This window comes from Indicator indicator, chromosome 28, assembly GCF_027791375.1.
Source record: "Indicator indicator isolate 239-I01 chromosome 28, UM_Iind_1.1, whole genome shotgun sequence".
Lineage (NCBI taxonomy): Eukaryota > Metazoa > Chordata > Aves > Piciformes > Indicatoridae > Indicator > Indicator indicator.
Genome location: NC_072037.1, coordinates 657,677 through 681,538, shown reverse-complemented (window position 1 = coordinate 681,538; position 23,862 = coordinate 657,677). Strand labels below are relative to the sequence as shown.

Below are 23,862 nucleotides of genomic sequence, written 5' to 3'. Positions count from 1 at the left end.
CTGCCCATGGCAGGGGGTTGGAAGTGGATGGTCTCTAAGGTCCCTTCCAACCCAACCCGTTCTGTGGATCTATGAAAACTCCACCAGCCATAATCTGGAGCTGCATGACTCTGCTCAAGCATCTTGGAACCTTGATCCCTCTCTTAGTGAAGTTCTGCTTTTAAGATGCAGCTACCCAGCTGTGCATGCACCTCTGAAACTTTAGCACAAACCACTCACTCTGGTTTGGTATCCTCCTGAGTAGTCCCAAACTGTTTAGCTCCTGAGGTCAGTGCTCCCTTGCACGGCTGTGGTTCAGAGTCTCCTTTTTGAGCTCCTGCTTACTGACTGTGTGCAGTGTGCAGCATCCCAGCACTGGGAGAGGAGCACCAAGCTGCTCAGCAGTTTCCTCATCTGCCTCTGCTCATGGGAATGTTGTGTGTTACCACAGACCTGCCTGGCTGCCCCAGAGATGGGAGAAGTGAGTGCTTGAGGCTTGAATTACCTTGTGAACTCTGGGGTCAGCTGTGCTCTGTGCAGCCAGGCTCTCACCCGGGGGTGGTTGGTAAAACCTGGACTGGGACTCACAGACGCAGACTTCTGCTGCCTCTGTGTCCTGTGTGACTCCAGGCTCTCCTTCCCAGTGCTTGCTGCTCCACTCTCTGAAGTGGGGCTAATGACATTATTCTCCTTTATAAGTTTTTAGCTCTCTGCTGGCATGAAACGTGAGAAAAAAGCTGCATATGACATTGCTGGCCATTGGATAAACACGAGCTGAGAGCCAGCTGCTGCTCCTTTCCAGCTGTTTGGACAGAAGCAGCAGCACAGGGTTAGTGTCTTCCAACTAGCTCAGCACTGAGGGGTCAGCTTGATCTGTGATCACAGCACTCTGCTGCCTCAAGGCACAGCTGCATCCACCAGGGTCCTCTCATAGCCAGTGGCAGTCCAGTCTTACCCAGACACATAGCTTCTGGAATTACAGAATCAGAGAATTGTCAGGATTGGAAGGGACTCCACGGGTCACCCAGTTCCAACCCCCCTGCCATGGGCAGGGACACCTCACACCACATCAGGTTGCTCAGAGCCACATTCCAGCCTGGTCTTCAAAACCTCCAGGGATGAAGCTTCCAGTGTCTCACCACCCTCATGGGGAAGAACTTCTTCCTAACATCCATTCCCCTCAGTCCTATCACTCCCTGACACCCTAAAAAGTCCCTCCCCAGCTTTCTTGTAGTCCCCTTCAGATACTGGAAGGCCAGAAGGTCTCCTTGGAGCCTTCTCCTCTCCCCAACTCTCTCAGCCTGTCCTCATAGGAGAGGAGCTCCAGCCCTCTGACCATCCATGTGCAGCACCACACAGATGGAGCTCTTGGATCTCAGCTAGTTCCCAGGGTCAGCCCAGCTGTATCTGTAGGGTGTTCCATGGTGTCTCCAACCCACAGTGCTGCAGGAACTCCCTGCCCTGCAGAGGTGGTAGCTGTGTCCTTCAGTCAGCCCAACTGATTGGAGATCCTGGAGGAAGAAGCTGAACCTTGGAGGTTCCTTAATGACTTCCCTTCACCATGAATTTAGCTGTTGTGCTTCTGGGAGCCTCCCAATGACAGAATCTCTAAATGCAGGAACTCCCCCAGCAGCAGACGTCTGAAATGAAACAAACAGAATCCAGGCAGTGCCTACTTCTACGCTCCCAAAGATAGCAAAGCTGGTGTGGTTGCTTTGTCTACCTGTTTCTGCCCCTGTCTGTCACATCCCCTGCCCAAGGCATGGCTGGGGCACAGGGCTAGTGATTGCAGCCTGCCTGGATAGGGGAAATGAAGAGAGACTCCTGAAGATAAGTTCTGTGGGTTCCGGGAGATGTCTCTGTAGGGCACAGCAGGCCAGGCTGGCATTTCTCCAGGGCAAGGCTGGAGATCCCCAGTTTGGGTGCCAGTGAGTGAGAGGCTAATTCAGAGTCAGCCCCCCCGTGCAGCCCCCTGCCCTGGCAGCAGGTGGCCAATGCAGGAAGGCCATGGGGAGGAGCTGGAGGTGTTGCAGGGCACAGCTGCATCAGGCAGGTGGTTGTAGGGAACACAAATGCACTGGAAATCAGCCTTCTGCTCTGCTGATCACGGATCTCTTGCCCTTCTGTAGCAGTGCCAAGGACCCAAGCAGGCCACCTTGTGCCCTCCTGCTGCCATCTCCCCCCGGGAGCTGAGTGTGGTCTGTGACAATATGCTGCAGGGCCTGGGCCGCTACCTGCGCTGCCTCGGCGTCGACGTCTGCATGCTGCAGAACCAGGATGACCACAGGAAGGCTGCTGAGGTCAGTCCTGAGCCTCTGCCTGTCTGTCTGTCTGTCTGTTTGGAGCTCCCAGGCCTGCTGCCTGCTGGGCAGTGGCTCTGGTTAGTCACTTGCTCTGAGCAGGTAAAGCTGGCAGGAGCTGCCCAGGGCATGCTTCCTCCTGTGCCTGTGCTGAGACCCAGCTCTCTGCTTCACTCTGAGGACCTATGCCACCTGGCAGCTGGCATCCACTGGTCTCTGCAATAGTCTGGGCATGGCTCTTCCTCTCCAGGAGAGAGGAGGGGAGCAGGGAGTGCTGCCATCTCAAATCTGCTTTGTGTCTGTGTTTGTGTCATTGACAGCCAGGATGCTCCAAGTCACTGGAAGGATAGCAGCAGAGTGTAAGGATGTGACCTGCAGTCTCCAGTGTCTGCTGAGCAGGAGGTGGTGTGTTTGCCACAAGCCAAAAGTCAGAGAAAGGAACCCAAAATTCACTTAAGCTTCTAATGGACTCCAGTTTGGGCTCCAGAGAGGGCATTTGCCTGCCTTGTGTCAGCCAAGCAGGCCCCTAACCAAAAGGTTCAATGTGAAAGGGAAAAGTTCCCTAATAAATTGCTGTAGAACCACCTCTGAGATGGCTCAGAGGTGATCAAACACAACTTGCAGTGACGTATTTGGGAAAGGAAGAGTCTCTAGCACACAAGAGACATTGATCTTGCTTTCATAACAGCTTTGACCCTCATCCTCTCAGAGGCCTGACCTGTGCCTTTCCATTCCTGCTGTGCCAGAACTGGACATCTCCAGCCCACACAGAGTGTGGCTGTCAGATGTGCACTGATCACCCAGCCTGGTGCACAGGATGTTTCCTCTTCAGCTGCCTGCTTGGCCTGAATCCTGTGCAGGCTCTAACTCCTGCAGAAATAATTCCTCTCTCTTCCCTGCCAGACTTGCAGAAGTCACACAAAGGAGCGCTGGCTGCCTCCCCCGGGCCGCCCCGCCGCTCCCCGGCCCCACACCTTACCGTGCCATGAACAGGATGTTTGGCATTGCCTTTGCTATGGTGACTGGACAAACATCCTTCCACTGTCACAAGTGTGACTGCCCTGCAGAGCCTTTGATCAGTGCTTGGATAAGCACAGATGAAAACGAGTCCTCCCACCCAGCTTTGCAGCGGCTCCAGTGCTGACCACCCTGTGGCAGGAGAAAGGTTTGGGTCCTGCTCACTGGGTGCAAGGCAGACAGCCTGGGGGTTGTGCCAACACAGCCTCAAACTGCTGTCACCAGGAGCAGCAGTGTGTGCAGGGCTTTAGCAGTCATGCCACACACCTCCTGTGCCATATCTCCTCCAGCACCTGCCAGTTGCTCCTCATTGTTCCCACTCCTGCTGCTCCTTAGTGACTTCAGGTGCTGGTAGGCACATGGGGCTTGTCCCTCCCCCTCTGTCATTTCAGATCAAACCTGTGAGCCTGGGAACTTTGGATGTTGTGCTTGGGCAGCAGTGGATTGGTTTTATGTTCTATGGCACACGTGGCAGTGCCTGGTTTGACAGACCCCATGGCCAGGCTGCAGGTGAAGCCTGGGTCCTGTGTCCTGTGTCCTGGGCCCTGGGTCCTGCTCAGTGTCATGCTGCTGTTACTGGCCCAATGTTTTGTCTCAGACAGCAGTCATCCTGTGAGTTTCTCAGGCCAGATCTGTAGTCTCAGACCTGCTGGCCTGTGAGAGCAGGACCTCTGATACCAGGAGTGGTGGCCCATACCTGCTTGTCTCTCTTTAGCTGCTGTGGCTCAGTGAGGCCACATCTGGAGTCCTGGGTCCAGTTCTGGGCTCCCCAGTTCAAGAGAGACAGGGGCCTGCTGGAGACAGTCCAGGGCAAGCTGCAAAACTGCTGAGGGGCCTGGAGCAGCTCTGTGAGGAGCAAAGGCTGAGAGCCCTGGGGCTGAGAGCCTGCAGAAGAGCAGCCCCAGAGGGCAGCTGAGCAATGCTCAGCAAGAGCTAAAGAAGCTGTGGGTGGCAAGAGGCTGGGGCCAGACTCTGCTCAGTGGTGCCCAGGGAAGGGCAAGGGGCAATGGACAGAAACTGGAACCCAAGAGGTTCCATCTGAATTGGAGGAGAAACTTTTTTGTGTGAGGGTGCTGGAGGCCTGGAGCAGGCTGCCCAGAGAGGTTGTGGAGTCTCCTGTGGAGAGCTTCCAACCCCCCCCGGGCATTGTGCTCCTGGGCAAGCTGCTGTGGGTGCCCTGCTAGAGCAGGGGCTTGGACTGGATGAGCTCCAGAGATCCCTTCCAGCCTGCACCATGCTCTATGATTCTGTGTGATACCAGTTTGTATTCTGTGTATTTGGTGGTCATTAATTAGGAGCTGACTGGAGAAGTGACTGACTAGAAGTTACCTGTCCTGAGTGCCAAGAAAATCTTTAAGAGAGGAAATCCAGGAGAAATTCATCCTGAAAATTCCTCTGGTTAAATCTCTCCTTGTGTTGGAGGTGAAAAAAATCAAATCCTGCCAAACACACTTCAGCCTCTGATCAGGAGCACCAGCCCTGTGTGAAGAGCAGCCTTGTGCCCAAGCTCAGGTGCCAGGCCATTGCCCGGGGCCAGGTCATCTCCCAGGCCCTCTCCTCTGGTGGCTGGCAGGGGTGGTTGTGCTGTGTGATGGCCATGTCCTGGGTGCTGCAGCAGGATGCACAGCAGTGTTTGGGAAGGGAGGTGCACAGCTGGGGACAGACTCTGCACCAGCTGTGCTGGACAAGGTCCTTTACCTGCCTTCAGCAGGCTCTGGCTGAGTGCTGCCATTCACCATCTGCTGCCCCTGGGCCATCTCTCACCTGGCAGTGCTGCTCCAGGCCTGCCCCTTGGATAGGAGGCTCTGGGGAGTGGTCCACCTGGGCCAAGCCTGGCTCCCTGCAGGGTGGCTTCTCCTGAGAAGGACTGTGTGCCTCCAGCACCTCCTCAGCAGGGGCTTCTGACTCCATCCCAAGGAAAGAACAACTCCAGAGAATCTCAGAATCACAGAATGGTCAAGGCTGGCAGGGACCTCCAGAGCTCATCCAGTCCAACCCCCTGCAGTCAGCAGGGACATCCTCCACTAGATCAGGTTGCCCAGAGCCCTGCTGAGCCTCACCTTGAATATCTCCAGGGATGGAGCCTCAACCACCTCCCTGGGCAACCTGATGCAGTGTTCAGCAGCCTCCTGGTGCAGAGCTTGTTCCTCACATCCAATCTCAATCTGCTCTGCTCTACTTTGAAGCCATTGTCCCTCTTCTATCACTGCAGGCCTTTAGAAACTCTCCATCTTAATTGTAGCTCTCTTCAGGTAGTGGAAGGTCACACTATTAGGTCTCCCCAGAGCCTTCTCCATCTGGTAAAGAGTGTGGAGATTCCATCTCTCTGATCCTTCTGTCTGTGCAGGTGCCATTAGCTGAGTTATTTACCCTCTGCATCTGGACTCACTCCTACCAGCAACCTTCTCTTTCCAACTCATGCATTTTTCCTCACTTAAGTCACATTCTGTGCCTGCTGTGTCTCCAGCCAGGCCTTCCAGCCTGTCTTCTGCAAAATTCTCTTTGCACAGAACCTGAAACCTATCTTTTGGGCCCCCTAGATGGATAATTGGACAGAGGTGGGAAAGTTTCAGCAGACTTCCCCTTTTCTCTGCACTTTGCAGAGTCAGGCAGAGCAGTGGTAAGCAACCTCCAATGGTTCACCAAGTGACCAGAGCAGACCCTGCAGGCTTCAGGACTGTGGAGTCCTTCAGGACTGCATCCTTCAGGAGCAGAGCAGAAGCTTATGAAAAATTCTGGGAGTCTCTTAGATCACTGCATCCTAAGAAGAGGATCTCATCTCTGGTGGAATCTCAAGGTTCCTTCAGTGGAGCTGTGCATTGGTTTTCTACTGGCTGTGCTCTTGGCCTTCAAAACCATCCTCACCTCTGAGAATGCTTTGCACACCAAGACAAACCCTGGTGTCTTCTGAGGTGTGCTGATAAGGAGCAGCCTGGCAGAACTGGCTTTCTGCAGCTCCCATGGTGGAGAATGTTCCCTTGCAAGGTTACACCTACTGCCCCAAAAGCCCAGGTGAGGCAGTGAGTGGGAGAGGAGAGCCAGGCTTGGATGGATCTCAGGAACCAGGCAGAGCAATGCATACCTGGATCTAAATTGTCCTGGTCTGTTTTGGAGCCATGGAACACAAATGAGACTTCCAATACTGCAGTGAGCAGAGCTTCAGGTAATGGAGGAATCTCATCCCTGACCTCATCTCAGCTTTGGATTCCTCCTTCCACGTTTTGGAATGCAGGTTTGCAGCCTCTTGCCTCTCACCACTCTGCACAGTAAGCTGGCAGAGGACAGGTGAAGGACTTTTCAGATCAAGACCACTTCTGAGGTTTGGTCAGCAGAAGAATGTTGTTCATTGGAGACCTTGATGCAGCTGGGTCTGCACTGAGAAACAGAATTGGGTCACTGGTTTTGATTGGTGCTTAAAGACCACCTCAGGAAGTGACTCTGCAGCTGAGTTTCAGGCCAGCTGAACACAAGTCTGGGGCTGAAGTGGCAGCAGCAGGGCAAGGCCTGGGCTGAGTGTGGCCATAGCTCCCAAGCTCTTGGGTTTAAAATAGCCTCAGACAACAGGTAAGGGCCTTCAGGGTTGGGCTGAGGTTTGTGATCCACTTCTATAGGAGATCCTTGTCTGGGTGCTCTTCCAGGACACATCCTGCAGCTCTCTGTCTGCTCCCTTTTTGCCTGAGCTGGGCCCTGGCCTGTGCTGAGGATCTCTGTGTGACCTCTGCCACTGCAGGGAGGGTCACAGCCTCTCCTGGGCTGCTGCCCTGCCCAGAGAACACTGCAGTTTGCTTCCTCAAGGACATGTGCAGTGCCCAGCACGTGCCATGCATGGGCTTGGCAGCCTGGAAATGACAAATCTGCAGCATTGTGCTGCTGCTCCTTGAAACATTCTTTGGCCTTAGTTCAGGATCCTTGAGGTTGTCAGGAGTCATCCTGGCCCTGTGCTGGCCTGGAAGCATAGAGGCTGGCTGCCCTCTCTCAGCAGTCACTGCCCTGCCAGGTCTCTCCTGCAGTAACTCAGCTGAGTTCCTTCCTCTCTGCAGGAGGAGAGGGGGCTGAACAGACAGGCAGGCTGAGGGCTGAAGGCTAACACCAAGTCCTTAGGCAGTGCTTTCTGCCCAGCAGGTCCCAGAGGGAGCTGAGAGCATCTCTCCAGTAGATGTGAAACCCAGGCCAGTGCCCTCTCTGCAGCACTCAGGATGGGGCACAAGTCCCTCACAGCCCCCAACATGCTGCTCTGCTTCTCCTTTCCCTTTGATTGCCCTCTCTGAGCACACAGCTCCTGCATGGGCCCAGTGCTGCCTCCTGTTATTTCTTCTGGAGAGAAAGAAGGAGTTGTGCCCTTTCCTCCAGCACGTATCCTGCCTGGCTCTGCTCAGATGTCTGCTATCTCATGGCCTTCCTGGCTCTGCAGGCTGCTCCCAGTTGTTGTTCCAGAGGCAGTAAAACATGCTGCAAGAGTTATTGCTTTTCTCCTCTTTTATGTGATGTTCCTTGCCTGTCTCTGCAGAGCCATTTAGATAAGAGCATTTATCAAGCTTGCACTAATTAACCCTGGATGCGGGAAGTCAGAGTGGAGTGTTCCAGCTGTGAACTCCTCAGACTCACCCTGAAGCACACATCTAAAGGAATTTCACATCTCTCTGCCCTTGTCAGCAAGTCACTGCAGTGGACTTCTGCTGTTGCCTTCCTGGAGCTCTCTGGGTGCTGTGCTGTGAGGGTGGTTTGTGGGCAGGGCTGGTCAGGAGCCCAAACTGCAGGTGGAGGACTGCCTGCAGCAAGGGCTGTCTGCTGCCATGCCAAGGTTCCTCTTCTTGGAGGTTTTCTCCTTTGCTGAGAGGAAGGGTTGATTTTGCAGGGAATCTGGGAATTTTACCTGTGGGAGGATGCTGTAGAAGTTGTGGCCAAAGGCTTTCTCAGTGCAGAACTGGCAGCCAAAAAGTGACTGCACAAAAAAGGGAGGGAAGTAGCTACCTGGAAGGAAAGTTTAAAAGGGTTGCTTAGCTGACTCTGCAGGGTTTGTGCCTTCAGAGCTTTCTCCCACTTGTTTCATGTTGCCATAGGTCCAGTGGGTCTTAAGAGAACAGCTCTCCAAGAGAGAGTTTAAAGACCTTGGATTGTTTGATTCTGCTGTTTCCTGGCTGTGCTTGGTGCTGTCAGACTGTCTGGGGAGTGCCGCAGGACTTTGATCCCAAATGTGTCCTTCTGCCAGCCTTGAGGAGTGATCCAGAGAGAGCTTCTCAAAGTCTGATCCAGAAGAGAGACCTCTGTGACATGCATCTGGAAACAGTGCAAAATGTGAGAGCTTCCAACAGAAACCAAGGCAGGGAAGAGGCAACCCCCTGGTGCCCACCTCAGAGTGCCAGCCTCTGCCAGCAGGAGCAGAGCTGAAATGTTGGTTCACATGGGAACCCTTCTGACACTGTGGCCCTGACACTGTTTGCCTCCTGCAGGAGGGGAGGGATGTTATGTAATTGTAGGAAGATCAGTCACACTTTCATCCCTGTGAAGAGCTGCAGCTCCAGATTTAATATCTCCTGTTGGCACCCAATGGTTGGAAAGTGTCTCTTGCTCCCTTGCAAAGGTCGGAAGTGTGGGTAAGGAGTCCCCTGATAGCGCAGAGACCTCTCCCTGCAGCACAGGACTTCTGATAACAGCAGAGGACTGCAAGTCAGGAGGTGAGAAACTGATGGGGATGTTCTTCACAGCCTGGAAAAGTGCATCAGCTCTGTGTCTGCTCCTGGGCTGCTGCAGGGTCACCACCTTGTTGCTAAGGAGAGGAGAGAGCATCCTGGGGACATCTCTACAGCTTGCAGGACATTTGGTGGTGCAGGACATTTGGTGGTGCAGGACACTGAATGGTGCAGAGCTTTGGATGGTTCAGGACAGACACTGGGTGGTGCAGGACAGACACTGGGTGGTGCCTTGCTTTGCTCGAATTACCTGCTGAGATTTTTCTCCCTTCTCCCCTGTGCCTTGCTGTGCAAGCAGACTACTGGCTTCCTTGTGGAGCAGACTGGGGCAAACAGAACTACTCTGAGATAATGGAAAAAAAGAGACAGAAGGTTCTGATGTGATTGTGTAAAGGTGGATCAGTTCCCTGGGCCATCTGCAGTGCAGATGCAGGAGTAGCTTATTCCAGCAGATGAAGCAAGGCAGTATTGGCAGGGAGGGACACACAGGGAGCCAACCATACCTTGAGCTGCTGTCAGTGTGCTGCTGAACCAGGCCCAGATGGTCTTGGCCTGGTGAAGGTGGAAACCACAGAGAAAGGCTGGATATCTCCAGCCCATGTTCTCTCTGCTCTGGCTGAAGGCAGGGCTGGGCTGCAGGGTGGCTCCAGCCCCTCTCATTCTGCTCTGGCTGGTTGCAGAGCTGGGATGTGCAGGGTGGCTCCAGCCCCTCTCATTCTGCTCTGGCTGGAGGCAGAGCTGGGATGTGCAGGGTGGCTCCAGCCCCTCTCATTCTGCTCTGGCTGGAGGCAGAGCTGGGCTGCAGGGTGGCTCCAGCCCCTCTCATTCTCCTCTTGCTCTCTCCAGGTTGCCCGGCGGGACGGAAGAGTCATTTTGACCTCTGGGCTGCCGTATCAGACTGTGAGTGTTCAGAGCTTCTGGCATGCCTCTGGCCTGGCCTCATGGTGGGGTCTGGGATGTGCAGTGTGAGAAGGCAGATGGGAATGCAGCAGCTGGCTTGGCTTTTTCATGTTTTCTGCACTAAAAACTACCTTGATGGTCTTGAATGGCCAAAGCTGGAGGTGAGGTTTGGTGTCTGCTCGGTGCTGCAGCAGTGGGGAGAGCGATTGCTGTCCCTTGGAGGTGGGGGTGGAAATCAAAGCCAAGCAGTGCAGAACAAAGTGTTTCTGTTTGGCCTCCCTGGCAGGTGAAAGGCAGCTTGATTCCCATGTCTTTTATCACAAAGATTCTTGTTTGCTGATTGGCTCCACACTGACATAGTTTCAACACTTAGAGAAGTGCTTGGAGGAGAGTGAATGGAAGCATGGGGCCCAGTGGAAGCTGTGAAGGTTTTGCCTTCCTATAGATACACCAAAAAAACCAGAGCAGACCCCAACCTTACCCCCAGCATGAGGTGTCCAGAGCCCTTCGTGAGCCACACCTCAAATCAGAGTAAGCTGAAGCTGTCAGTCAGGGGTTGCAGTGTTATGGAACCTGCTGCACCTTCTTACTGCCCAGAAATTCATCTGGAAGGGTCAAACCCTCCTGGCTTGCCCACAAGCCAGGGCACAGGGCTCCTTTGTTACCAGCTATCAGCAGAACAGCTCCCAACTGCTCAAGTAGCTACTTGGAGTATTTGCAGAATGTAGGCTGCTAATTTCCTACTTCACAGCTGAGCACTGAAGCAAACTCCCCCATGATGAGACACTGAGGCAGTGCAGCTGTGCCAGGCTGTGGGTTCCCTGCCCAGGCTCTGGTCCTGTCTGTGGTGCAGGTGGTGAATCAGCATCCAGCAGAACCTGGCTTGGCAAAGCTTTAGCTTCAAAGTGCTGTCTTGGAATTGTAAAAGGAAAAGATCTGCTTCCCAGTGTACAACACTGCCCCGGGAAAGGTCTGGGTCCCTTTGTTCTTCCCCTTTTGTATTCCCTAGGAGAGGGCAGGATGGCTCTGCCTGGCTCCTTTGTATGAATGTAGCTGCCCCCGCCTCCCTGTGAGCGCTCAGCATGTTCATGGGTCCATAGAATGGTTGGGTTGGAAGGGACCTCAAAGCTCATCCAGTGCCAACCCCCTGCCATGGCAGGGACACCTCCCACCAGCACAGCTTGCTCAAGGCCTCATCCAGCCTGGCCTTCAACACCTCCAGGGAGGGGACAGCCACAGCCTCCCTGGGCAACCTGTGCCAGTGTCTCCCCAGCCTCACTCTCAACAATTTCTTCCTCATCTCCAGTCTCAATCTCCCCTCTCCCAGCTCAAAGCCATTGTCCCTCATCCTGTCCCTCCCAGACCTTGTCACAAGTCCCTCCCCAGCTCTCCTGGAGCCCCTTCAGGTCCTGCAAGGCTGCTCTGAGGTCTCCCTGGAGCCTTCTCTTCTCCAGGCTGAACACCCCCAGCTCCCTCAGCCTGTCCCCACAGGGAGGTTCTGCAGCCCTCTGATGTTCCTAAAGATGTCTGGAACTGCCCTCGTGCTTGTTCCCAGATACAACCTTCTCTGTAAGTGTGGAACAAGCACTTTCAGAGGCTTTGTCTTTTTTTTCTCCCAGTTCTCCTTCCCATCCCACCAAGGGAAGGGAGTGGGGATATTTGTGTGAGCAGCTGCAGGAGTCTTGGCTGCTGGCTGGGCCTCAACCAGGACAGCTGAATGTAAGCCAGCAGTGTGCCCAGGTAGCCGAGAAAAGCCAACAGCATCCTGGCTTGGATGAGCAGTGGTGTGGCCAGCAGGAGCAGGGGAACAATGGTCACCCTGTGCTCAGCACCAGTGAGGCCACAGCTCGTGTGGTGTCCTCACTTTGGGGCCCCTCACTCCAAGGACCTCCACTGAGCTGCTGGAGTGTGTCCAGCTGGGGAAGGGTCTGGAGAACAGGGCTGGTGAGGAGCATCTGAGGGAGCTGAGGGTGTTTAGTCTGGGGTAAGGAAGGCTCAGGGGAGGCCTCATTGCTCTCTACAGCTCCCTGAAAGGAGGCTGCAGGGAGGTGGGGGTTGGGCTCTTCTCCATAGTACCAAGTGATAGGATGAGAGGAAATGGCCTCAAATTGGATATCAGAAGGAATTTCTTCACTGAAAAGGTTTTCAAACACTGGAGCAGACTCCCCAGGGTGGTGGCTGAATCCCCATCTCTGGAGGTGCTCAAGACACAGTGAGGGCTGTGCTTCCCCCCAGCCTTGGCAGAGTTAGAGAACAGTTGCACTGGATGCTCTGAGAGGGCTTTTCCAAGCAGAGCAATTCCAGGGCTCTAGGATTCTGTGCCTTAGGTCAAAACCATGGACTCATGTCTTGTCTTCTGTGTTTTACAACTTGTCTTTTGAAGCTGAAGTCCCAGGTGGCAGAAGGAAGGTGCTTCTCTGTCAACTGCTCAGAAAAGGCCAAGGACCAGGCCCTGCAGGTTCTGAAGCACTTCAACGTCCAGGTGTCCCTGGCAGATATCTTCAGCCGCTGCCAGGTAGGACCAGGCTGGTTTCTGTTAACAGCTGCTGCCCTGCACAGCAGGCACCACTGCAGCTCTTTGGGTCTTGCACTCAGCATCTCCTCTTTGGTTCCCAAGAGGTCTGCTTGAACTTTGGCAACATCTTGCAAAGCTGTGAGGAGCTGGGAGGGCGCAAACATCCATCAGGAGCGTTGGTGGCTGAGGCAGAGGAGCAGGGGAGCAGAGGGGCTGCATTTGCAGCCTTGCTTTTCTGATCTGGAGGATCTAGCATGGATTTTGGCAATGAGTAGCAAGACTAGAGGCTCTCTGTGGCTATGCTCCCTGCTGGGAGACGTGCTGGTTTAATTATAAACCCTGCTTAATTATGGCTCTGTGATTCTGATAATACTTAATTACTTTAATAGGAGGATTTTAATTTTGTGTGTGTGTGTTTTATTATTTTACATTTTCTTTCCAGAAGCTATCAAGTTAATTCATGTCCATGCTAGCTGATGGCTCCAGATCCTGGTTGGCACTGGGGAGCTGTGGATTGTTGTTAAGAAGAAATGTTAATTGTGTTAGCTCAGGTCCCCATCTCTTCCAATTTCACTCTGGGTTTGCTGCAGTGACAGGCTGAAACCCAGCCCTTCCAAGAGCTGGAACAGAAACCAGCTCCCAGCTTCAACCTCTCATCTTAGCAGTGCTTAAAGAGAGAAACAGCAAATCTGGCTGGGAGAGGACTTTCCCTTAGGAACAGAGACAGCAGCTGAGCTGTTCAGGGGAGGCTGCTCAGTGCCTTCTGGGTGAGCTTGTGGGGTCTCCTGGCCTGCTGGGACCCCCAGGTGGTGTAGGAATAGTGATGACTCTGAGCTGTTACAGGTTTGAGAACCTTCAGCCACAGAGAGCAGACCTCCAGAGGCTGGATAGGTCCAGGGGTGGGCTGGAAATTGTAATCTTCTGTTATTTCATTCCCAGAATGCCTGCACCTGCCCTTTATAAGGAGCAGCAGAGGCTGTCCAGCCCCTTCTCTCCCTGCCCCTTTCCTGATGCAGGCTCCCTTATCTCTGGTGATGTGGGGCAGTGGGGCCTGGAGCAGCCTGGGCTGCACTTCCAGCTGTGTCACTTGGGTTTGGTATGGGGAGGTAGAGAGGCATGGGGGGGAGGGGGGTGACATTTGAGGCCTGGGGTTTTGGTCTGGTTTGAAGCTTTGGCCTAAGGAGGTTTTTGGAGGACTATGGATTTTTCTCTGCTTTTGTGCTGTTGTGTGTAGTCATGAATGATGCTACCATTTCAACTTTCATTCTTCCCAAGCCTGTGTGGAGTGGTTTGCTTTAGTCCTTTGGGAAGGGGAGAAGAGCTTTTGTCTCACTGCTTAACCCTGAGGCATGGTGTAGGCATAGTGAGGGCTCTGAGCTGTTGCCTGCTGTTGAAACTGTTATCTGTAGCTTAGGGAGATAGGAGACTTGTCCAGCTGTGCAGGGTGTCTGAGAGGAGGGTGCTAATCCCTGCTGACATGCCAGGGGCTGATCTTTCCCCAGCTCACATACAAGATGTTACCTCCAGCCTCACAGGTTTATTGCTCTCAGAGCAGACTGCAGTTGTTGGGTAGTGGCATGCTGGCTTTGTGGTATTTCAAAACAGCTTGTACAAAACCTTCTGGATTCCCTGAGATTCCATAAAACAGCAGAGTTCTTCCTGGTGGTGGCTGAAATACCACAAGAACAAGCACAGACACAAACCCCTGCTGCAGAAAGCTCTGTGGTAGATGCAGCAGCCTGAGCTGTGTGAGCCTGAGCTGTGTGAGCCTGAGCTGTGTGAGCCTGAACAGTGTGAGCCTGAACAGTGTGAGCCTGAGCTGTGTGAGCCTGAACAGTGTGAGCCTGAGCAGTGTGAGCCTGAACAGTGTGAGCCTGAGCTGTGTGAGCCTGAGCTGTGTGAGCCTGAACAGTGTGAGCCTGAGCTGTGTGAGCCTGAGCAGTGTCAGCCTGAGCTGTGTGAGCCTGAGCTGTGTGAGCCTGAGCTGCGTGAGCCTGAGCTGCGTGAGCCTGAGCTGCGTGAGCCTGAGCAGTGTCAGCCTGAGCAGTGTGAGCCTGAGCTGCGTGAGCCTGAGCTGCGTGAGCCTGAGCTGCGTGAGCCTGAGCTGCGTGAGCCTGAGCAGTGTGAGCCTGAACTGTGTGAGCCTGAGCTGTGTGAGCCTGAACAGTGTGAGCCTGAGCTGTGTGAGCCTGAGCTGTGTGAGCCTGAGCAGTGTGAGCCTGAACAGTGTGAGCCTGAACAGTGTGAGCCTGAGCTGTGTGAGCCTGAGCAGCGTGAGCCTGAGCAGCGTGAGCCTGAGCAGCGTGAGCCTGAGCTGTGTGAGCCTGAACTGTGTGAGCCTGAGCAGTGTGAGCCTGAGCTGTGTGAGCCTGAGCTGTGTGAGCCTGAGCTGTGTGAGCCTGAGCAGTGTGAGCCTGAGCTGTGTGAGCCTGAACTGTGTGAGCCTGAGCAGTGTGAGCCTGAGCTGTGTGAGCCTGAGCTGTGTGAGCCTGAACTGTGTGAGCCTGAGCAGTGTGAGCCTGAGCTGTGTGAGCCTGAGCAGTGTGAGCCTGAGCAGTGTGAGCCTGAGCTGTGTGAGCCTGAGCTGTGTGAGCCTGAACTGTGTGAGCCTGAGCTGTGTGAGCCTGAGCAGTGTGAGCCTGAACTGTGTGAGCCTGAGCTGTGTGAGCCTGAGCAGTGTGAGCCTGAGCAGTGTGAGCCTGAACTGTGTGAGCCTGAGCTGTGTGAGCCTGAGCAGTGTGAGCCTGAGCTGTGTGAGCCTGAGCTGCGTGAGCCTGAGCTGTGTGAGCCTGAGCAGTGTGAGCCTGAGCAGTGTGAGCCTGAGCTGTGTGAGCCTGAACTGTGTGAGCCTGAACAGTGTGAGCCTGAGCTGTGTGAGCCTGAGCAGTGTGAGCCTGAGCTGTGTGAGCCTGAGCTGTGTGAGCCTGAGCTGTGTGAGCCTGAGCAGTGTGAGCCTGAGCTGTGTGAGCCTGAGCTGTGTGAGCCTGAGCTGTGTGAGCCTGAACTGTGTGAGCCTGAGCTGTATCAGTCTGAGCTGTGTGAGCCTGAGCTGACCCCAGCATGAGAAGGACACAGAGTTGTGGAGTGAGTCCAGAGGAGGCCACAAAGATGCTCCAAGGGCTGGAGCAGCTCTGCTATGAGGATAGACTGAGGGAGCTGGGGGTGTGCAGCCTGGAGAGGAGAAGGCTCCAGGGGGACCTGAGAGCTGCCTGGCAGGACCTGAAGGGATCCTGCAGGAAGGCTGCAGAGAGACTTTTCCTGAGGGTGTCTGAGACAGGCCAAGGGGGAATGGTTTGAAGCTGAGGCAGAGCAGGTTAGAGTGGAGCTGAGGAAGGAGCTCTTTGGTACCAGGGTGATGAGACTCTGGAACAAGTTGCCCAGGGAGGTTGTGGCTCCCTCCTGCCTGGAGGTATTCAAGGCCAGGTTGGAAGCAGCCTTAGCCAACCAAATCTAGTTGAGAGGTGTCCCTGCCCATGGCAGAGGGTTTGGAGAAGATGATCTCTGAGGTCCCTTCCAATCTAAGCCATTCTAGGATGATTCTATGCCCCGCTGCCTATGAGCTCCAGTCTGGAACTGTTTGACTCTTTAGCAGCTGCTGTCTTGGTTTACAGTATCTATAGGACTGATCAGTCTGGCTGGGAACATACCCTGAGGACTCCTCCTGCCAGGAGAATGCCTTCCCTGGAGGTGGTGGAACAGCTGCATGGGTGATGCCATGAGGCATGGGAAGATGCTGTTCTTTGTTGAGCTGTCTGTGATCTGCATTGTGTATTTACCTACACTTAAGGCTGGTGTTTTGGAGCTGATTTTGGTCAGCTGTCCTCTGCAGACTGTACAGGCTGGGCTGAGGAGCTGCTGTTGGTCTCAAGGAGCTCTTTGGGCTGCATGTGCCCTGCAGACACCCAGTGTCACCAGGGTGCTTGGCATTGCAGCTCCAGTGGGTCTGTGTGCCAGAGGGAATCACAGAATCCTAGAATGGTCTGGTTGGAAGGGACCTCTGAAGGTCATCCCGTCCGCCTCTGCAGTCAGCAGGGACATCCTCCACTAGATCAGGTTGCCCAGAGCCCTGTCCAGCCTCACCTTTAATATCTCCAGGCATGGAGCCCCAACCACCTCCCTGGGCAACCTCTTGCAGTGTTCCAGCAGCCTCATGGTGCAGAACTTGTGGGCAGCAAGTTGAGAGATCGTGGAGTCAGAGAGTAGCTCAAGTTGGAGCAGGCTGCCCAGGGGGTTGTGGAGTTTTCTTCTCTGGAGACATTCCAAACCCACCTGGCTGTGTTCCTGTGTGAGCTGCCCTGGCAGGGGGCTTGGAGTGGAGGATGTCTGGAGGTCCCTTCCAACCCCCTAAGGTTCTGTGACTCTGTGATTCCATGACCCATAAGGACCATTGAGTCCAGCTCCCTCATCCTAGCTAGACTAAAACTGCAGAGCAGTGACTGCCCATAGAAAAAAATGGCAAACTTCTGCTTTTAAGAGGCTGCTCCGGAGCCACTGTGGGCAGCAGGGTGCTCAGCACTTCATTTGTAAGGTCTTTCTAAAAAATCCTAATCTCTGCAAGCCTAATTGAGCTTAATTAGGATGGAGGCTACCTCCCTGAACTGCTGAGATATGCTTTCCATGCTGCCTGTTCTGGGCTTTAACAAGGATACAGACCCCACGGCTTGCAGACTGCTCCTTGCAGAAATAGGCACTGCTGATTGTGGCCCAGGTGAGCTTCAGCTCTCCCACTGAAGCCAAGGCCTCCAGAAACACTCAAGTGCTGCTGCTGCCTATGTGCTGGGCAGGAGCAAGCTGGGTAACACTCAGCCATAACTGCTCAGGGATGCCCAAGGACAGGATAAGGGGCACTGGGGGCAAGGTGGAGCAGAGGAGGTGCCATGGGAACAGAAGGAAGAACTTTGTCACTGTGAGGGTGCTGGAGCCCTGGAGCAGGCTACCCAGAGGGGTTGTGGAGTCTCCTCTGGAGACATTCAGAACCTGCCTGGCTGTGTTCTGTGTGAGCTGCCCTGGGTGACCCTGCTGTGGCAGGAGGGTTAGACTGGATGAGCTTTGGAGATCCCTTCCAAGCCCTCAGGTTCTGTGACTCTGTGACAACCTGAGCTGCTCTCCTGCCTCTCCATGGCAGGGCTGGCTGGGCTCTGTGCTGTGGCCTGGCAGCAAGGACAGCCCAGCCGTGCCCCTGGTGCTCTGGAGATGGGCCAGGAGGAGCCATGGCAGACAAGCATCCTCTGTGTGCCACAGGAAGCCTTGTGGCATCCTGCCTGGCTCACTCTGTCTGGTGGGGCCAGGCCTTGCCTTGTCTCTTGGGCTGTTGTGCTGGAAGCCCCCCGAGTGACCGTGGCACAGACGTTGGCTGGGGTCAGAATCGGTGCCACCCCAGTGGTGTGCCCCAGACTGCTGTAGAAGGTGCCAGCTCCCTCAGCAGGCATGGCCAGGCTGCCCTGTAACCCTGCCAGGTGCTGCCTTGTGTGAAAGCAGTGCCCAGGTCGATGGGTGTGACAGCTGCAGAGCTTCCCCCCAGCTCCTCTGCGTTCCTGCCCTCAGCCCTGCAGGGCTTCCTCTTGGCTGCTCTGCTTGGAGCCTGCAGGCATGGAGATGCTGCTGGCTGTCAGGGCTGGCCTGCCCAGAGTCAGCTTCTCCTTGCATGTGTCTAAGTGCTGCATCTTAAGGACTCTCTGATGGGCATGGAGAAGCTTTAGCCAGGCCTGGTGGGGGCTGGGATGGGACCAGTCATTTTTCAGTGGTGCCAGTGGCAGGACAAGAGGTGATGGGCACAGACTTGAATGTAAGAAGTTCCATCTAAAGATGAGGAGGAACTTCTTTAAGGGTGCAGAGCCCTGGAGCAGGCTGCCCAGAGAGGTGGTGGAGTGTCCATCTCTGGGCACATTCCAAACCTGCCTGGATGTGTCATGTGTGACCTGCCCTGGGTGACCCTTCTCTGGCAGGGGGGTTGGAGTGGAAGATCTCCAGAGGTCCCTTCCAACCCCTGACATTCTATGATTCTGCAAGTGCAAATAAGATGAATTCTGTCTTCTGGTGACATGCAACGTGCCCTCCCCCCCCGCCCCCCCACAAGTCACAGGTTTCCTAACTTGGAAATCTTTGAAATCAACCCAATCCCTGCATTTGAAATGCAAATCTCTTTTGTCTGTCCCCTCTGCACACATTTGAATTTCTTCTTTTCAGTTAGGCAAAAGTAGCTCCTTCAGGAGGGGTGATGTGAAATGCAAGCTGGGGGTACCCTTGCATGATAAATTTAGCACATTGGGCCCTGACCCTTGTCAGGAAGATCTTTGTGGACTCCTCAGGGTCTATTGTGAGCAGCCTTAGGGTGAGCTACCAAACTATCTGGAGTGGAGAATCAGTGGTCCTCTGCTCTTGCCAACTTGGAGGGGATTGTAACACAGAACTCACAGCTGAGAAAGAAGAAACCGAAAACCTGCTGAAGGTGACTTGCTGGATGGCACAGCTCTGAATCCAATCACCTGATAGCTGGGTTGCTTTACAGGGGGGTTGAAATTTGGCTCCTCTCATAGCTCTGTCCATTCAAGGAGGAGGTTATCTCACACCCCTTGTGGTGCCACAGATACTCTGGGATCAGTGCACTACCTGTGCATGGGGCACGGCTGCCTGTCTTGCTCCTGGGGTATGGCCCAGGCTCATGAACAAACCTTTGCAGATGGAGATGCTTTGGCAGGTAGGACTTGGATGGCTGCCTTGGCTTCTTCCATCTTGCTGTCCTGTGCAGCCTCACTGAAGATCCCCCTGAAGCAGGTGTAGCCTGCACCTGCTGCCCAGGCAATGTGTGCAGCCCAAGGACGTTTTGCCTGCTGTGGCTGAGGTGTGCTGTCTACCCTAGCCCACTGTCATGGCTTTGAACTGGAGCAGGGCAGATTGAGGTTGGACATCAGGAGGAAGTTCTGCACAGTGAGGGTGGGGAGAGACTGGAACAGGTTGCCTAGGGAGGTGGCTGAGGCCCTGTCCCTGGAGACATTCAAGATCACACTTGATTTGTCCCTGGGCAGCCTGCTCTAGCTGGAGATGTCCCTGCTGCCTGCAGGGGGTTGGACTGGATGCCCTTGGAGGCTCCCTTCCAACCCAGTGCAGTCTGTGAAAAAGAAAACCTCAGCCCCGGGCTGGGATGCAGCTCTGCACAGCATGGATGGGAAAGGGACAGCCTGGCTGGTGCCAAAGGGCAGAGGGAGAGGGCAAGCTGGGAGCTTTACAGCTTCACATCACAAGTGTTTGCCAGCAGGGTTGGAGGGGAAACTGCCTTCAGCGTGGCAGGGGAGCCCTGATGAATGTCTCCTGTCACAGCAGAACCTCCTCACTAAAGGTTTATAACTCTGCTGTAACCTTGATGCTGTGAGGCTCTGGGGGCAGGTTTGGAGCCTGTCTGTCTCCAGAGATTCTGAGCTCTTGCTGGCCTTGGAAGCACAACTGCTGCGCAGCTCTGCTTTAAGTCTGAAGCTCTGCTCTTGCACAAGGGAGGGAGTGGGCTGGGGGACTGGGGTCCTGCGGGGTGGCCGTGCCACCTCCCTGGTGCCTCAGGCTTCTCTTTCCTTTCCCACCCTCTCTTTGACTTGACCCTTTAGCCTTTAAGCTGGCTGGGGCAGGGACCCTGTTTGAACAACACCTAACGCCATGGGAGACTGATCCCAGGTGAGGTTTCAAGGCTTTCCTGCAAGGCAGCACGGTTGCAATCATATCCTCTACAAAAATAAACGTGCAGGGAAAAAAAAATCCCAGGCTCCAGCTGCAATTTCTGCAACTGCAGAGCTCTGTATTTATGACAGGATTATCTGCAAATTCTAATAGGTTGTCTCTTCCACTTCACTGAATGCTCTGATCCTAAATAAGCAAATTACATCACCTGCTCTGCTGTGCTGTTTAACTTGTGACCTCAGCCTGAGCGCTGCAGGATGTGAGAGATAGCTGCTTGCTTTCATTGTCTGGAGATCTGATAACTTCCCCACCCCCCATTCCCTGCTCTTTCAGTTTCAAAGCCTCTTGCTCCGGCCTTTGAGAAAGGTGTGAGTCTGGGATTAGGAGTGGGCGGGGAGGGGGGAGGAGGAAGAGAGGAAACCGGCTTGTTGTTTTTTTTTTTTTTCCCCTTTAGATTAGGTGCAAAAGCTTTCTAACAGTTGCAGCAAATGTTTCTGGTGTTTTGTGGTTAAGGTAACGAATTTCATTGCTGCAAAGCTCATCATGTGCAAGCTGACTGACGCAGAGGGAGCCCAGTGTGGAGCAATCCATTTAGCAGGGACAAAGAAAAAGGCCTTCTGATGAGATGAAAAACCCTCTGCTTGGGGCACTTTGCGAAAACCTTTGAAGCCAGCCTGGGAACCCCGGCAATATTAGTCGATAATTAGTAATATAGATCCCTCAAGCTGTCGTTTAGATTGAGAATGTGCATGTCTCTCATGAGCCTGTGTCACACCAATCTGATCAGCAGGCTTTTTTGTTCCTTTTATGTGGCTTGCTCTGTCGGTCCAGACGATGCTGAGAACTGCCAGACAGCATCTTTCTCACTAACTTGTGAGCAGCTATCTCCCAGCTCTGGCATGCCAGGCAAGTGGGACCAGGGCAATTTCGTTTTGTGGTCACCTTCCCTGTCTTGAGCATTTTATTTTTTGCTTTGTCCTTCCCCATGCAGGGTGAAAAACAAAACCTACTCCAATTTCCAGGCTGCACATTTCACACGGCAGACAGCCGGGGGGTTGTGTGAGGAGCTGCATCTGCAGTTGAGATGGAGCTGAGATGATCAGCAAAGCATTTGGGAAATGTCCCTTCTTGCAGCCCATGTTTCACTTTTGGGATGCCTTCCACTGGCATAGCACCGTGTCCCTGCTGGCTTCCTTTCAGCCCCTAAACCTGCTTCGGCCGGGCTGTGTCACCATCTCGGTGGAGCATCAAGCAGGGCCACGTGTGCTGGGTTGTGTTGACTTGGGACTGCTGAGAAAGAGAAGATGGTTTTGAAACCTCTCTGTGGTTTAATAAAAGGTTCATCCCTAGGATGCAATTTGTCAGCACCTACAGGTCAGGGGAACCTGTGATTAACAGCCCTGTGGTTTCCCCAGCTGCCAGCGAGCTGCTCACCAGCCCTGAACCCAAACCCAGAGCTCAGCCCTGTGCCTACCCACCACGGAGGCTGTGATTTCTTGCTTCAGAGTGTGATTGTTCCACACAAAGGGTAAAGCCCTCTTAATCTTTTTGTTTATCCTGGGCTCAGCAATTTAGATGTAATCTGGGAGTTGTGCTGCTGAGGCTCTGGCCAGGAAGCACAGCTGGGATGGTTCTGCCTCTGCAGAGGCTCTTGGGGAGCAGATTGGCCTCAAAAGGTGCTGGGCTGAATGTGAGCACTCAGTGGTGAATGCACCTAGCCCCCAGCCCTGCAGCCAGGGGGTTGCAGCTCTTTTTCTTTCCTGTGTCTCTACCTGACATGGGCTCCTTAAATAGCATCAGGGGTTCTGATCATGTGTGGTGGCAAATTGTGCCCTTTTCCACTCAGCTGAGCCGGGCAGGGACGTGGGGACACGCCGGAGCAGCCTGCTGCCCCCCAGGGCAATCCCACTCGGAAGCCACTGAGCCCCACCTTACAAGAGCAAGGCAGAGGGCTGGGCAGCATGGTGCCTGTCCCAGCTCTGCTCTGCCATCCATGGGCACACACAGCACCCAGCCCTGCCAGCTTCCCACCCAGCTCCCTGAGTCCAGAGCCCCAGCGGAGGGGCTCGGCTGGACCTGATTGTCAGCAGCCAGCCCGGCCGGTGCTGCCTGGTTCCCACAGACTGTACACTTCCCTGCCAAGATTTCAGTATCTTCAGAAACCCAGTGGAGCATGAAGGTCACAGCAAGGGAAGAATGACAGCCTGAGACTTTTCTCCCCCTTTCAGCAGCTCGCAGCAGACTGTTGTCTCTGCAGCATGTTGACTGTTTTCACAGGGCTGGCCTGGAGCTTGTGCTCTGCACAGGTCGGTGGCAGGCGGCTCTGGGAACGCCGCAGATCAGCTGTGCTCCTTCAAGGCAGAGGGGCTCAGGTTGCAGCCTCTCTTTCTCAGTGCCTGCAAAAGCTTCATTCCCAGTGACATTTCCTTTGCAGATCTTTGTCTTGAGGTTCTTTTGCTGTGGCCATGTGCGAGAGACTGCAGCCAGGGTCTGGGGCTGTGCATCGATTTCCTTTCTCCTGTTCTCCCCTTTGCAGAGCTGCAGGCAGATATCAACCTTCAGGGTGTGGGGGGGGGGAGGGGGAGCTGTGAATTTTTCACACTGTTCTGCATTACAGCCCTCAAAATGATGATGCCAAATTAGCCATTAGAGGTCAAACCTCAGCTGACAGCAAATGTTTTCCTTTGAGGAAGTCATCCTCATTCCTGGGAACCGGTTTTGTTCTCCTGTGCTCAGTGCAAAAAAAAAAAAAGGTAGGAATGTGGGTGGGTTGGGTTTTGAGTTGTTTTGTTTTTTTTTTTTTTTCCTGGAGGGCAGCACTAGCTGGGAAAATGCTGGTTTTAGCCAGTGGAAAGAGCAGAAGCAAACAGCCATTGGCAGTGAGAACAGCACTTGTATTGAGACCAGCAGAGGAAAAAAGCCACAATGCAGTGCAGAGCAAATGTCCTTTCATACAGCTCTGCAGAGGACTTTTTCTTCCTCTGGTGGGGCTGGACAGCTCGTGCAGTGCCTTGGTCAGCACTGATGCTGCTGCACTGGGAGAAAGTAAGGAGAGGTCAGTGGGTGACAGTGATGGAGTGACTGCAAGGAGAGCCAGGAAGTCTCTGGAGATGCTGCTCTGGCTCCCATGTGGCCCAAAGGAACCATCCCCATGTTTTCCCTCAAATGTCATGAGAAAACAAGAGATTTGTAGCCAATTTAAGTTCTGTTGGTTTCCAGTCCCCTGTGCCTCCTGAGGTCAGAGTTCAGTGTATTGACTGTGTCAAGAAGTCAAAATTCCCATGATTTATACACTGTGGAGTTTCTCCTCCTTTTTGACACTGGTGCCCTTCTAATGCTCTTTGTGTGTCAGGGTAGGGCTGGGATGCCCAGCTCCCAGGGCTTCAATAGCTGTGCAGTTATCCTGGGGCTTCTCAGGATATCCTACACAGCAGTGCAGCCAGTGGGGTTCATGGTTTGAGAGACCTTGCACCTTAAAAGTTCAATAATGGCAGAGTTCCATTTTCACAGTGGAGCTTCAGGAGGTGATGAGGTGAAATGAACTGAGCTGAGCCTATGCAGAAGGCCTCCAGGTCAAGGTGATTGTGTAGTGTCAGAAGAGAGTTCAGTGTGAGCCATTGGTAGCATCAGAGCTACCTTTCCCCAAATGCTGTGGAGAATCCTGCACCAAACCCTTGTTGTGGCAAATAGAATTGGAATCCTGCTGAGTGCTCTGTGGGGAGGGAGCAGCTCTGCAGCCATCCCAGGTGTGCAGTGCTTCTCTAGGTAGCTGTTAATAGCAGCAGCAGAGCTTTGT

General features: G+C 54.0%; 1 protein-coding gene across 1 annotated transcript in view; it reads left to right on the top strand.

Annotated features, from left to right (window-relative positions):
• The window catches only part of EXD3 (exonuclease 3'-5' domain containing 3), a 247,437-nt gene that overhangs the window by 83,505 nt on the left and 140,070 nt on the right, over nt 1-23,862 (top strand). The window contains exons 16-18 of the mRNA XM_054393212.1: nt 2,109-2,279; nt 9,833-9,886; nt 12,270-12,401. Coding sequence (XP_054249187.1) covers nt 2,109-2,279; nt 9,833-9,886; nt 12,270-12,401 — 357 coding nt within the window. The remainder of the gene's footprint in view (nt 1-2,108; nt 2,280-9,832; nt 9,887-12,269; nt 12,402-23,862) is intronic.